This window comes from Aptenodytes patagonicus, chromosome 3 (genome assembly GCF_965638725.1).
Source record: "Aptenodytes patagonicus chromosome 3, bAptPat1.pri.cur, whole genome shotgun sequence".
In the NCBI taxonomy this organism is placed as follows: Eukaryota; Metazoa; Chordata; class Aves; order Sphenisciformes; family Spheniscidae; genus Aptenodytes; species Aptenodytes patagonicus.
The window spans coordinates 68301840-68315696 of NC_134951.1; the positions used below are offsets into that span (position 1 = coordinate 68301840).

The 13857-nt window shown below is 45.0% G+C and overlaps 1 protein-coding gene across 5 annotated transcripts in view; it reads right to left on the reverse strand.

The window, feature by feature from the left end:
• NHSL1 (NHS like 1) overlaps positions 1–13857 on the reverse strand; it is a 187219-nt gene that overhangs the window by 46945 nt on the left and 126417 nt on the right. For all 5 annotated transcript variants that reach the window (XM_076333703.1, XM_076333705.1, XM_076333706.1 and 2 more), the window contains exon 2: positions 6185–6337. In XM_076333703.1, the coding sequence (XP_076189818.1) occupies positions 6185–6337 (153 nt within the window). The remainder of the gene's footprint in view (positions 1–6184; positions 6338–13857) is intronic.

The following is a 13857-nucleotide window of genomic DNA, read 5'->3' on the forward strand; positions in this document are numbered from 1 at the left end:
CTTTTTTAAACTCCTTATTAGAAAGGGCAGTTGGAGCATGGAACTTGGCCAAAACCATCAACATATGTACTGTCAATTAATTCAGGAACAGTAAAAAGGGCAGGACACATGGGCAGAACCTCTGGTACTAACTTGACTAGTGAAACTAAAATAATGAGAAATAAGTTGATTTCTATTTTTTGATTTTACAGCTCCAAGGCCTTTCCGGAATGTATGGTCTACCCCTAGCCTTTAATGGTCTTCTACTTCGTTAAGGTTTCCAGTTGGTAGGGAGCTCACATATTGACATCTCTCTGAACCTGAACCAGACCTATTGTTAATATGAAGTGGTTCCCCCCTATTTTGCAGCTCTTTAATGAAACATAAGATTATTTTAAGTCCATAATCTTCTCAGCAGGATTATCGACTAGTAGGGCTGACCCTAATATTGCTCATCTGAACAGTGATCTGCCAGATGCACTGAGAAAACAAAGGCTAAACACATACCTGTCTGGAGGGTCTTGCAGCAAGACATAATAGAGGCTTTATGAGTAACTACTTAAATCCGGTTTTATTTGACAATGCTAACCAGATGTCTTCTGGAAAACAAATCAAGTGTTTCAATCACTGCTGCTTAAATACATTCCTTGAATTTGGCCAACAAAGCTAAACAGAAGCTACAGTCAGCCAAATCCAGCTCTTCTGAAGATGAGATAATAAATGAATCATCAGACATTGGAACAACGAGCCCTATATTATGTACATAGCTTGAATCAACACAATTACCCTGGGGGAAAAGAGGCACAAAATACAGGCAGTTGTGCAGGAAGCCTCCGCAGCTGTAGTCTGAAAAGGAGTATGAAAGTCAGCATACGGACTGTTCCCACTATTTACAGGTACACCTTCCTCAGTACGTATCTGACACCTTGTTATCCGCTGGAAAGGACAGCCAGCCCGGGCAGTAACCAGCAGCGTGCGACAAGACATTGCCCCTCATCTGCAACTTGAACTGCGCAGAGAGAACGCTCACAAGACCCTTCGGGAGCTGGCTATCTCCTGACAGCCTGATATCATTTCAGTCTGGCTGTGTTTGTCCTTTGACATTAACACAGTTATTTTGTCCCTTCCCTTTATGCCTATCGTCTCCCAACTCATGGACAAATGACAACACACAACAGTAGGGCTAAATGACAACATGCAACAGTGGGGCTGGCTCATCCTTCTCCCCCATTTTTCTTTTTTTTTTAAATCAAAAGTGCTCTACAATGCTAATTGCTGCAACTGGAAGATAACCGTCCCTTGGAAATCAGGCTATATATGCCCTTCTCTGCCTCTCATCACTCCAACTGAGTTGCATCCACACTTGAGGGAGAATATAGGATAGTTTGAAAAATGCAAAAGCAAAGGAGAGTTCAGGTGTGATAGGAAATTTTCTCCTGTTCCTTCACTTCACCATAGTTAGCAAGACTATCTGAGGCCAGTGCATTCCAGATTACTTTAGGCTTTTCTTTTAGGACACCGGACCTACACCTGTGAACACGCTGCTAACAGTGCAAACCTGTCCAGAACGTAGACAGGCACACTTACGACATGCTCCAAGCAGCTAAGCAAAGCAACACTATAGCAGTGCTGTGTCTCCTCCCCATCTTCGTGCTTCATGCCTTACTGCTTGGCATTTTTAGATTATAGTGGAGTTAGCAAAATGAGGATTAGTCTCCATTTACGTTTCTTACCCAAATATTTGCATCATTGCTTTATACTACTGCTGTTGTTATTTGTGCTCCCGGATGAAGATCACTACACTTTAGGGACTTCTTCAGACAATGGTTCTTTAAACACAACCATGCTGCAGAGCAACAAGCCAGATCTGTCAGTGCACTGTGTCAGGGACGAGGGCTGTTTTATGGTGCTACGCTCTTGACTCTGATTGAACACCCGCTCAACCTCCTGGCCTCACGGACCAAAAAAGCTGTAGGAAACTGCAGTATGTGGCACCTGCCCCTTCAGCACAGATAATGGCCTGCCTTAAAAAAAATTAACTAATGCCACCTGAACAACATTAAACTCAAAGCTCTGCTACTGTCCACAGCAGACTCTCAGAGCTGGTTCAGCCACTCAGTAAACATTGCTTGACTTGTTTAGTCTCATGATGCCAGTCCTTCAGCCTTGGAGCAGAGGACACAGTGCAAGGGGGTAGGATTGATTTGGGGATCCTGACCCCATGCAGAGCCTCAGCTCTTCCTCCCCACCTGTCTTCTCCATCTCCTGTTTTCATAACTCCCTAGGAAGAAACAGTGACATGGAGCACACAAGACTTCTCAAGGGTCAATACTGTTTTGTTTCCATCTAAACATTTGTATGCTGGAAAACATAAGGTGACCATGAAAACATGAGGAAGGGGCCACTTAAGACCAGCTCTCAGGAAAGGCCAGTTAGAGCAGCTTGGTCCTGAGGGCAGGGAAACAGGTGCCTTGGATGGCACATGTTTGACATCCAACGTGCCACCCCACCTGCTCCACCAGGAAGGTCCTGGCTGCTTCCCCAGAGAAAGGGAGAATGTGTTTTATCCAGTGCAAATAAAACATTTACAATAATGGGATCTAGCACCCCAACCAAAGAACTGCATCATTTTCTAACGTTTAAATCATAGTGCAATGGTACCATGATTATGAAGTGCAGCTGATTTGCTCTTCTGCTCTAGCCATCAGTTTAAGCCAATCGAGAGCTTTCATTTAAAATGTAGTAACACAGCCTGGGTTAAACATGTTCAAGCCACTGATTTTAGTCGGTGACAACTTTAGATTTTAATATAAGTTACATAAAGCCACTTCTAGAGAACAGGTATTCTGTGCGTCACAAACTTTCCAGCTTCCAAGTGCTTCATTTTCTAATTCAGATTACTGGAAAATACTGTTTTTTAAAACTTCAGATGGCACCTGAGCCCCTACGTGCCTAAAGAAGGATAAATAGCTTTACCTCAGTTATGAACAAATTTGAATGCAAGATCTTACCATTTATACTTGAAAGTAGCTTCGTAAAGGTATTTTCCCTTGATTTCAAAAGGATAATTTAGTTCATAGGTAAAAAAATCTCCTCATGCAACATCTACTATCACATGCTGCATCCACTTCCACAGTGCGATAAACAGTGGACATTTCAATATATAATATACAAAGTGAAATAACCAACTGCACAAGAAATAAGGAAAAATCTCCTCCTCCAAACACAACACTGCTTCCTGTAAAGGTATGCAGAGCATGCAGAGATCACCAGGCAGAGTACTTAATTTATCTTAAGACAGGTTAGATATCATACACTTTAATATCTCTATATCATACATTTTAATATCTCTATCCCTAACTTTTTATTCTTAAACCAATTTAAGAATAAACAGCGATAATAGCTTTTCTGCTCCTTAAATGGTGCTTAAAAGTTTATTCTAGACAACAGACAGCTTCCTATCTATTTCACTAGGTTTTTTAGCTAGACCCATGCTGTCAAAAATTTGCTGAGCTGTTAAAATTGTACCAGAATAAATAGGCAATAGATAATTATTATTCCAATAAATAAATAGACCTTGCATTATCTTAAAAACTAGTCAGGATTTTATCTAGTTAGTATTAGATGGATGAAAACACCTTGATAGAAAGGGATACCTTGCTTGAATTATTTTGAAAGATTTTACGCACTCAGTATCTTTACAGGTGGTTTATACGACTGTTGTGCTCTACGTGTGAATTGCTATTTGTTACCTAAGTTTTATACTTACTTTCCTCATTCACTGGGGCAGCAATGAATGCAATAACAAATCAATAGTCTGCCATCAATTTGCTATGTACCAGCAGCGTCAGATCTCATAATCTGAACAAGAACAGGACTGGAAAACTTTCAAACAGGTGTGTTTTAATGGTCTGAACCATAGCTACTAGTTTAGCCCTCAGGACCACATCATCAGGTGAGACAGGACCACCAGAGGTTATCTCTTCTTTCACTACCTCCTCTAAAGGTAGGATCAAATATACACAAATGATTTCTGATTTCTCCCACCTATTCTTAAAAACCTCCAGTGATTTTATAGCCCCAAAAATCTATTTCAGCCCTTCAGTACCCTTACTGCGAGGAAGTTTCCCCTATTTTCAAGCCTAAGTATTTCTCCCCTGCCGTGGAGAGATAAGATGCCCCTTAGAAATACAATCCACTACTTCATCTCCGACTTACCACAAAAAATTAAATTTGCTTTTGTTCTACTCCTTTCCAGGTTGTGCAAATGCTTTCTGGAGAACACAGGGACTGATCACCATGGAGTGTAGTGCACCTTGTCATCCAACATCGTTCATTCCCCACCACCCAGGCAGCACAGTAGGTCACATACACCTGTTCTACTGCCCCATGCGTCACCTCAACCAATGCATTTGAAACAGCGAAAAGATGTCAAAATGCAAGCTTCATCATGAGGCCAAGAAATGCAGAATTAAAGTTTCCATAACAGCTCATTGGTGCTTCTCATGAGGCTACTTTTCCTCAAGGTCTTCTGTGCTATAATCACATAGCACTAGGCAATTTACCTCCTACCCATTAAGAAGCTTTGGAAAAACCTGTCTTTTCGAAAGCGGCAGGTAGAAAAGCAGTTCAGCAGTTGTCACAATCACGTCACGATTTCTACAGCACTTTTACACTGAATGAAACTCAGCTCTGGCTACACAACTTTTAACCCAATCCTCCAAATGTGATCAGAAGCACTGGTGTCTTCCTGATTTCATAGTGCTGGTTGAAGCAGCAGCAGAGTAAAACTGATAAAAATTTAGCCAGTGCCTCTCTTCCTACTCAGAGCCCCTACAGGCAAGAATGAAATTATTGAAAATGGCGTTAAATTCATGCTGTAACTACTCAGGACAGCTACAGGCCACAGCAAGGAGCTGTTTTAGAACTGCTCTTAGGTAATAAACATGGCCCAGGAAAAGAACTTGAAGTAAAATAAATAAATAAATAAACAAGCAAACACAAGCAGAGTTTTGTTGACTATATTAGCAGCTTGAGGTCTGATGAAGTCATCACAGTTTCTTCTCTTTCTCTCAGTTACTACCCTGAAAGCATGAAACTGAAATCCAGTTCATTACCAAGGAGTCCTATGTCATGTGCACGAGCCCGTTTTTTAACACAAATAGCTAATTAGTAATTTGTGGTAGTGTTGAATAGCTTTTGTTTCATAAAGAACAGCAGCTCTAGAGAAAAATCCCAGCAGACAGAAATAACTTCAGATGTGTAAGCTGGGGGAAGCAGCATATAATACTTAGTTTCACACAAATATATTAGATACCAAGTTATTGAAATAGAAGATGAAACTGCAGCAAATACAATTCTGATAAAACACAAGAAAATCAGAGCAGCAATGCAGTTTTCTTTGGTAAGTCCCAAACAGAGAACAGAAAACAGAAGAATGAGCAGTTAAAGTTTACAAAAAGCTAACCACAAGCAGTATTCTTTATAATCTAAAGCAGGCAAATATTTTTCTTTTGTAGAGAACTGGTAAGTGTGCCTGCAAGGGAACAGTAAACATTTCAAGGCCAAAGGGCTGCACAAATGCATTAGTCCAATAGTAAGTATAGAGGACACACGGGCTATCTGCTGAGCCATGCATGAGCTAATAACACTGACTGTCAAGACTCCCTTATTAAATGATAATAAAAGGCACCTAGTAAGAGATGGTTAAAATCAATTAACTGGAGAAACAGCAAGAGAAATAAGATACGGCAGCCAAACACTTCTCTATTCAGACATACAAAATGACGTTTTCTGCATGTTTAAAAAGCAGAAATGTCATGTTAAACAAACAAAAATTACAATGTTCTTTTAAATCAGGTTAACTCTGCAAGGTATAAAGTACCTGCAGTTCCTGCTGAAACAAAAAGGGACTTGAAGCGAGTCGGCTCTTTGCAGGGTAACCCCCTTTGTTACAACATCCAACGTCAAGAAAAATCTAGGTTAACCATTTCCAGAACGCAGACATTAAGCTGTAATTTTAAACTTTGCTTCTGGCCCAGGGACAGATGTTCTGCAGTCCTCCCTGCTGCCTGCCTGCCTCCATCCTCATGGCTGCACTAACACAACACAATGTCTCCCATGCCAGACTGTATGGGTACACCCCCAATGAAGGTACGAAGGGTAAAAATTGGTCCTTAAAAATATGCTGTACCCTTCATCTTACCTCTCAGTACTGATTTGAGGTTCAACTTGGCTTGTCGGTGCAGGTCCTCCACACAAGGTGGTCTTGAGGAGGGCAGGAACACGTTTTCCTGCTGGTGCCATGGAGCAGTGTAGTGCACGGTCCATCTACTCTCTTCATCTAGGTTGGAAACAGCTGCAGAGACAGACAATAATAAGAAAATTAAATGCTATTGTAGATAGCTGTATCATGAAACCCCACACACAAGTCTGTCGCTTATCATCTTAAAACAAAGAAGATTGTTTGCCACCATAGTCCCATCAAAACGCTCTCCAGAACCTCACTTCCGTGACAGTTAAAAACCCTCCTCCCATTTCTAGTCTAAATTTATTCTCCTGTGTTACGTAGTAAACACCTTTCCCTCTTCCTGTGTTTATACTTGCTGTTGTATTTACTGTCAGCTTGCAACTCTGTTTTCCCCTCTCTAGCTCGCACAAAGGAGACCAGTTTCCCAGTCCCCTGATCCCGCCAGGTGCTGTGCGTTGCAGGATAGCTTCCTCCTGCTCAAGGGTGACCCTGGGAATATGACAGTCGCCATGAGAGATTACGACAGGTTCATTTGTATCAGGAAATAACCTTCTCTGACCTCACGCTCGCTCAAACCAGGAACAAAAATTCCAGCAAAGCCAACAAATTAGCTACTTTCCATTGCCGTGAGTGGAAAGCAGATTTGGACAACAGCAACTCCCTGGGCAAACACTGCTCAGAGCACAACAGCACGGAAAAGGGATTGCTCTGGCCACCTCTTCTCAGCCAATACACACGTGAAAATAAAATACCGACACTGCTCAAGTTCAAAGTTCCCTACAGACAGTCTAGTAATGAATCAGCCAAAGCACATATTGCTAAGATTTGTTTATCATTTATGCTTCCCGAGAGACAGCCATTACCTTTTGTTTAAAGTTTATCATCAATAAAAACTTCTACAGGTCAATGGCCTTATCCCTCCACCCTGTAACAACAGGAAAAGGGCAGTTGGGGGTCACGTTTTATGATCCCCCAGGCACCCTTTGGCCTTCAGCCAGCGTGCTGCACATCCTTGCTTTTAGCTCTCCAAAGCAGAAAAAGCCACTGCAGCTGTGCTGCCTCCCAAGCACCTGCCCTGCCGGCACAGCCCTGCCGCGCTGGCCTCGCTACCAGCTCCGCATCTTCCCTTGCTCTCCTTGCTGCCTGGCCACTGCTCCCTGCTGCAGCACCGCTTTGTAAAGTTTGTCTGGTGCCTCCGTGGTAGCAGAGGAGATGTGTAAACTGAGAAGCAAAATGAAGGCAACAGCCTCCTGTCATCTGAAAAATGACTCTTTCCCTAACAGCATTGTGCATCTGCCGGGATCATTTCACATGGAAATAATCAGTACTCGTTAAAGAAAATAAGCTATGCCTTTTGCTTCAAAACCTAACTGCAGCCTAAAGCTCAATGCCTGTTTTGTCCTAAAAGGACTTGGGGGGGGGGGGTGTCTTCACTGCCTTTCCTCACTTTTTAGATTAGCATCAGACCTCGAAAAAGGTTTTTGAAGGCTTTCGACTGGTCTCTTCATCTCTGAGGTGGCTTGGTCCTGCATCCCCCTCCCCTCTCGCAGACATACTGGCTGCAACAAGGCAGACACACGTTCAGTCTGTGCCTGCTTCTCCCATCCTTGCCAGCTGGAGCTCAAACCTAAATCACAACAAACTGACAAGTCACCACCTACCTGGTTACGGCATCAATCATCCCGATATTACAGAAAAAGTGATAGGTATAGTCAACCTGCCCGAAAAGCGCCCCTCACCATCCCCTGGGTGAGCAGGCGGGCAGGGAGGGGAGTAAGGCTGGGGGAGGAAGAGGAGGAGGGAAACAGCAGCCTCCAGCCCACTGCCTGGCTGTAGTCCCGCCATACCAAAATTAAAGTTTACTGCTCATCAGAGCAACAGTCACCAAAACTAGTCGACAGAAGTGCTGCGCATATTTGCAAACGACTCTCTCTAGCGCGATTTGTCTGTCTTCATGAATCAAATGGAGAATCGCGATTTCAAAAGCCATGCTGAAACTAGAGCATCTTTAAGCAGCGCAACTTGGCTCAGAACAAGCCTTACAGACACAAGCCCACAGCTAGACATGCGCTCAGCAGCTGCACAAGCAGAGAGAGCTGTCTGACAGGCGCTGGGAGGCCGCCCCAGCACACAGCCGGACACCTGTGCCCGACAGCAGGTGACACCGGCACACTCAGCCTTGTCACCGAGCTGCTTCACGCCGAGAAGTCTGGCTCCTTCAGAACCACCGCGACAAAGGACTTCAAAAGCAACACAGTATCCCAAAGCAGAGGTCCGAAAACGCTTCGTAAGGCTGCCTCCCCACGTTACAAAATACTCAACGGAGAAGAGAGTGAGATCAACTTTAAAAGGGGCGTCAGGAAAGCCAGAGCAAAGCCAAAGGGACTTGCACTTTCTTGAGGGACTCGGCTGCCTCCCGAAAGGACAGCGAGCACGCACAACTACTTACTCTTTCTCTTGAAAAGTTTCATGAGAGATTTAAGCTTTGTGTTGATGAAAACCACCATTTTCAAGGTGCTGAACTGCGATCCTGCAGTTTAAATCCCATAAAAAAGGAGGAGCTGCAGAAAGGTGACTGTTTTCCAGAGTGAGCCTGTTCAAACTGCACACCAAATTTCTCCTCTCCAGGCTTCTCCCCCTTCGCCTTTCTTCCCTGAAATCACAACTTTAAATCTGCCTAGATCTTCCTGATGCACGAAACCATTTACAATTCTTTAGCCTGAATTTCTCCTCCTCACATGTAACCTTGTGGGCTGAAAACAGCCAGTTTCAACATGCAAAACAGCAGGAGGAGGGGGGGAAAAAAACCCCAACACAACCCAACAGTTAATCGTTATTCACGTTTGCACAGGACCAAAAATCAGGCTCTCCTGCTGCCCATGCATTTACTACTCAGTTCTTCTTCTCATCCTTTCCTCCGCTCTCCAAGTTTGGCTACTCCAGAAAGACCGAGTTTGCAGGTGCTTTCTCTCCTTCCCATCGCGCCCGCCGCCTCCGCCGGCGGAGCAGAGGGAGGTGCCGGCACTTTCCCCCCCCCCCCGCCCGCCCGCCCTTTGCACCTCCCCGGTGCCCGCCAGCGGGCGGGAGGCGGGCGGCGGGCTGGCAGCCCCCGCGCCCCGCCGGCAGCCGTCCCCAGCCGCCGGGCGCTGCCCCGCAGCCTCCTTCCAGTTGCAAATGAGAGCTGCATTTTCGTGCAAATCAGGATGCCCTGCTTTCCCACCGCTCCCATCCTTCCCCCTTCGTCCCCCCCTCCCCCCCCCCCTTTTTTTTTACCCTCTCGCTCCCACTTTATTAAGGACCCGAGAGCTGCGTTTTAGTCGGCTGCAACGTGCAGCCTCCGCTCTGCATCGCCTACCCGTCCAGATCCACTGCTCCCCCCGTAGTCATTGCCCTTGCCTGGGACATCAGCCCATTAATTTTACATATTGAATTTCATTCAGTAACACTCCTAATTTATTCCTATTAGCGTCATCTCAGACCAGATACATGGAAAACAAAATCGAGTTATTTCTGGCTAATAGAGAACCTGTTATTCATCAAATGAAACCTGTGCACCGAGATGAAATAGCCCAGCTTTTTGAGATGTGCGTTATACCCTCACGCCTTAAAAAAATATATCTGTACAAAGGTCCACAGCCACCCTTCCTAGGAACGAACTGCAGTTTTGCAGAAGTTAAAGTGAAAATGCTAAGCACCACATCAATGTGCTCAGCAGGGCATGCCCTTCGCACAATATTCAGGCTCAAGAAGCAAGCCCTCCTTCACAAAGCAAGCTTAGGGAAACCCCCTCGGGTTAACAATGAAAAGGATTTTTTCCTCAGGCAAAAGAAAAATGCCAGCAGCAGGGGGCTCAGACTGACCCCAAAGCTGCAGCAGGATCTGGCCTCTGGAGTGCAGCATGTAAAAAGCAGATGCTCCACGGGAACTTCACTCCAAGTTTCACCAAACGGCTGAGGCTCAGCACCACGTGGAACAGACTGTAAACAAAGTGCCTCCATCATTGTCTGAACACGCTATTACCAGCATTTTATCAGTATTCTCCAAACCCAGAGATTTTACAATTACAACATGGGTTTGACACCAAAACTGCCATTAGCAGCAGGTCTCTCCAGCAGCTGTTGGTCCAAGAGACATTTTGACTGGCTGACCTCTGCCAAAAGGACAGAAGACCATGGTGCCATGGCAGCAATGGTGAGGAAGGCACCTCTGCTTTTGCATGGATTTCCATCAAGCACCTTACACAAAAAAGGACCCTGGCATCAAACTCTGATAATAAGATAACTATTTAGTGTTGTTTTTTTAAAAAAAATCACATACACAATAATACCCCCATTAGGAATTTGCCATCACCCATACATACATCATTAAAACCACTTTAAATGCACACTTGCTGGACACACTCTGGAGGTGAGTGCAGAATGACTCCATTTCTAACTCCAGCAGCACTGCCATCCGAAAGCAAACCCAGAAGGTGGTAACTCCTTTTTTACTGTGGTGGTGATCTTTTTTAGGATGTAGGAAGTGCCCCTGTAAGTGGGAAAGGGAGCTACCGTGCATTTGCACAGGGGAAGATGACAGTTTCAAGCTAGCATGTGAGGGAGACTGTGCTACTGGAAGTGAGACAGATTCTCCCCGAGGTCTTTATGGCACCTCACAGAGGCTTGCAAGCCCTGGGAAGCAAGACTTTGTTCCCTTTTCATGGTCAAGCCCCTGTGTATCAGCATGATCCTGGGTACTTTGGACGGCTCAGGGAACCCTTCCCTGTTTCAACGTGGGCTGCAATGTGTGCCAAGTCCAGTGTTGCTCTTTGTTATCGGATCCTCAACCCACACTGAAGCACATCTCTTGCCTGAGAACAAGCGCTTGATCACTGTCCTCAAGCCCTGATCTCCAGTATGGAGGCAGCTATTCAAACCCAGTAACAAACAATGCATAAGATGAAGTCTGCCTTTCATCCTCACCCCCCTTTGCTTCCACCTTCCCTCAGGTCATGATGATAAAGAGGTCAAACATCAAAAATGGCTATCGTGAGAGGATACCCCAAAGGAAACACCAGTTGGCTACTTGTATCTGCATCTCTGAGTCTGCACTAGGTCAACAATAACCAAAAACTCTTCCCCACTTGAGACAAACCCATTGGTTTCCATTAAATTCAGCATATTGTCTCAATCCAGCTTTTTTTAAATGCTTTTCCTGTCACAAGAAACTATCACCGCAGTTGGCTTCTAATGGCAGTTCTTTTAGAGCTGAAAGCATGAAATAAGTTTGCTTCTCTGCAGCCCACCTCTACATTGAGAAGAGAAGGAAAAGATGGGGCAGTTTAATAAAATTTATATTGTAGTCACTATGCAAACAGATAAAGGACTTTAGCCTCCAATGTTGCCAACCCAGCAGACAAAACCACAAATAAACCCACCAAACAACAACAAAACCCCCACCTAAAATTACCTTGGTAGAACAAATCTAAAAGTTTGTTAAAGCTGGATAAACCCAGCATGAACAGGAGGTGTGCACACACTGCGGTATCAGTTCTTTAAAAGCAAATGACTCAGAGACAGGTAGCAGACTGGGGAGACCTTGCTCTGTGGCACACTTCCTACTTCACCTTGGACAAGTTAATATTAACCCACTGCCTCAGTTCCCACATCCTTACAAGCAGGGATCACACTCAGTTGCCACTGCACAAGGATACTATCACAAGGAATACAGAAAATACGGAGAAGATTTTCAGAAAATGCTAATTCTCACTTCATACCGGATGGGATTGTTAACTTCGGTCACAAAGTTTGGCCCAGAAGAAACTCCTTCCTAACTAACAACTCAGAGACTGAAGCAAAGAAAATGAGAGGCACAAGTATGCCAAACAGCACGCTCAAAATCATGAATGTGTAACACACTCATTAGCAAAACTGTGTCTTTTTTTAGTTCACATTATAATAGTTTTTAATCCCTGAGTGGTTAAACTGACTTTAATTTCTAGTAGAGGCCGTGTACATCCAGAAGAGAAGGGAACATGAGTGGCTGCTTGTGCATGGCGTGCCTGAAACACTGCAGCCATTCCTTCACTCTTCTCCCTGCTCTCTCCCCTCTTTAGAGGGGCTTTCCAGCTGACCTGCTCTGCGACAGCCATCTGGGACAGCCACCCCTCCACATTCACAGCAACATAAAACATCGGCGCCTGTGAAACAATCTGGAAATATTCCGCTTGCACGGAAGTATTTCAAGCCAGACCCTGAGGGAGGGGGGCTCTCCTGTCCAGCCTCCATTCACAATCTAATGCCCTGAACCTTGCACCAGTGCACAAGATCCGTTGAAGAAGTTGAGGCTTTATAAAAAGACAAACGTTGAAAAGGAGCGTACTTGGGTTGTTCGTAACCACAGCCAGAGCAGCTGCCCAGCAGCAGCCCCGGTGGCAGCTGTCCATCAGGGACACTAACGAATCGGTGAGAATCAACTGTTCTCCTTCCTACCACCGCTCATTAGTCTATGCACACGTGCAGTATGAAATTTAGGAGTATCAAGTTAAAAAAACCAAATAAAACACAAGAATAGTTAAAGCAACCCATTCGTGCTCCCTCCCACAAATCAAGACAAATTTTACCACTTATTTTCATGGAGAGGTAAACCCAACACACGTATCAAGTTCATGAAAAGAATGATGCATCAAACTACTAACACGTATCATCATCTCAAAACCTAAACTTTAAGTTGTAAGCCTTAGCGACTTTATTCAGACAATGGAAAAATCCTCCATTAAACAATGGTATAGCATTGATGACCTTTTAAGAGGAAAGAAAAAGTAAAACCATACAACTGAGCTGGGAACTGCACGGTGAGAGCTCTTCCAGTGAGTCTCTGTTTAATAAGCAAAAGGGGAAGTAGAAATGTTGGCAAGCAGATGTACTCAAAACAATTAAATCAATGCCTTTGCTTTTTATGGACACGTCAGTCACTCGCTCGAAATAAGTTTCCACTGTGCCACCCTCTAGCAGCTCGCATGCGAATGCGTGGGGAAGAACCTGTTGGTGGGCAGTTCTTTACAGCATGTCTGCAGGACTGGGTCCATGTAGGACATGCTCGGGATTGCTCCCTGCCACCCCCGTCCACCCCCTCTCAGCAGCTGTGGTGTCCGGAGGGGAGCGGCTATGGGACTGACCCCCGACCACCCCCTACCCAGGCTGCACAGAGGCACCCAGGCGTCTGCAGGGCGAGCCTGAACCCGAGGAGGGTTATAAACCCCTTCCTCCAGGTCACAAAGCTCCTGCCCAGCTCAGACCAACACCACCTGGCCTTGAAAGCTGCACCTTTACTTCTAGGCAAGACTGCCGTCATTAAGAAACACCAAGCACCTGAGGTAAGAAACACCAAATGTCTCAAGCATTTTCAAAACTCGTGCCCAAGCTTTATGCCTGTTCTGGCCATCTTCAACCATACCGTCAACACGTTGCTAGTGTTTAAATGGAGTCGAAGCCACCCCCACAGACCACAGAAGTCAATAATTTATGGTCAGAAGGGGTTTCTCCCTCCCTCCAGAGCCAGTCCCGGCTGGCCCTCTCTCGGCATCTTTCAGGAGAACAAAAGTGCTTCCTCCACAAAGGCAGTCCCAGGCGGCACCGCATTCAGCTGCC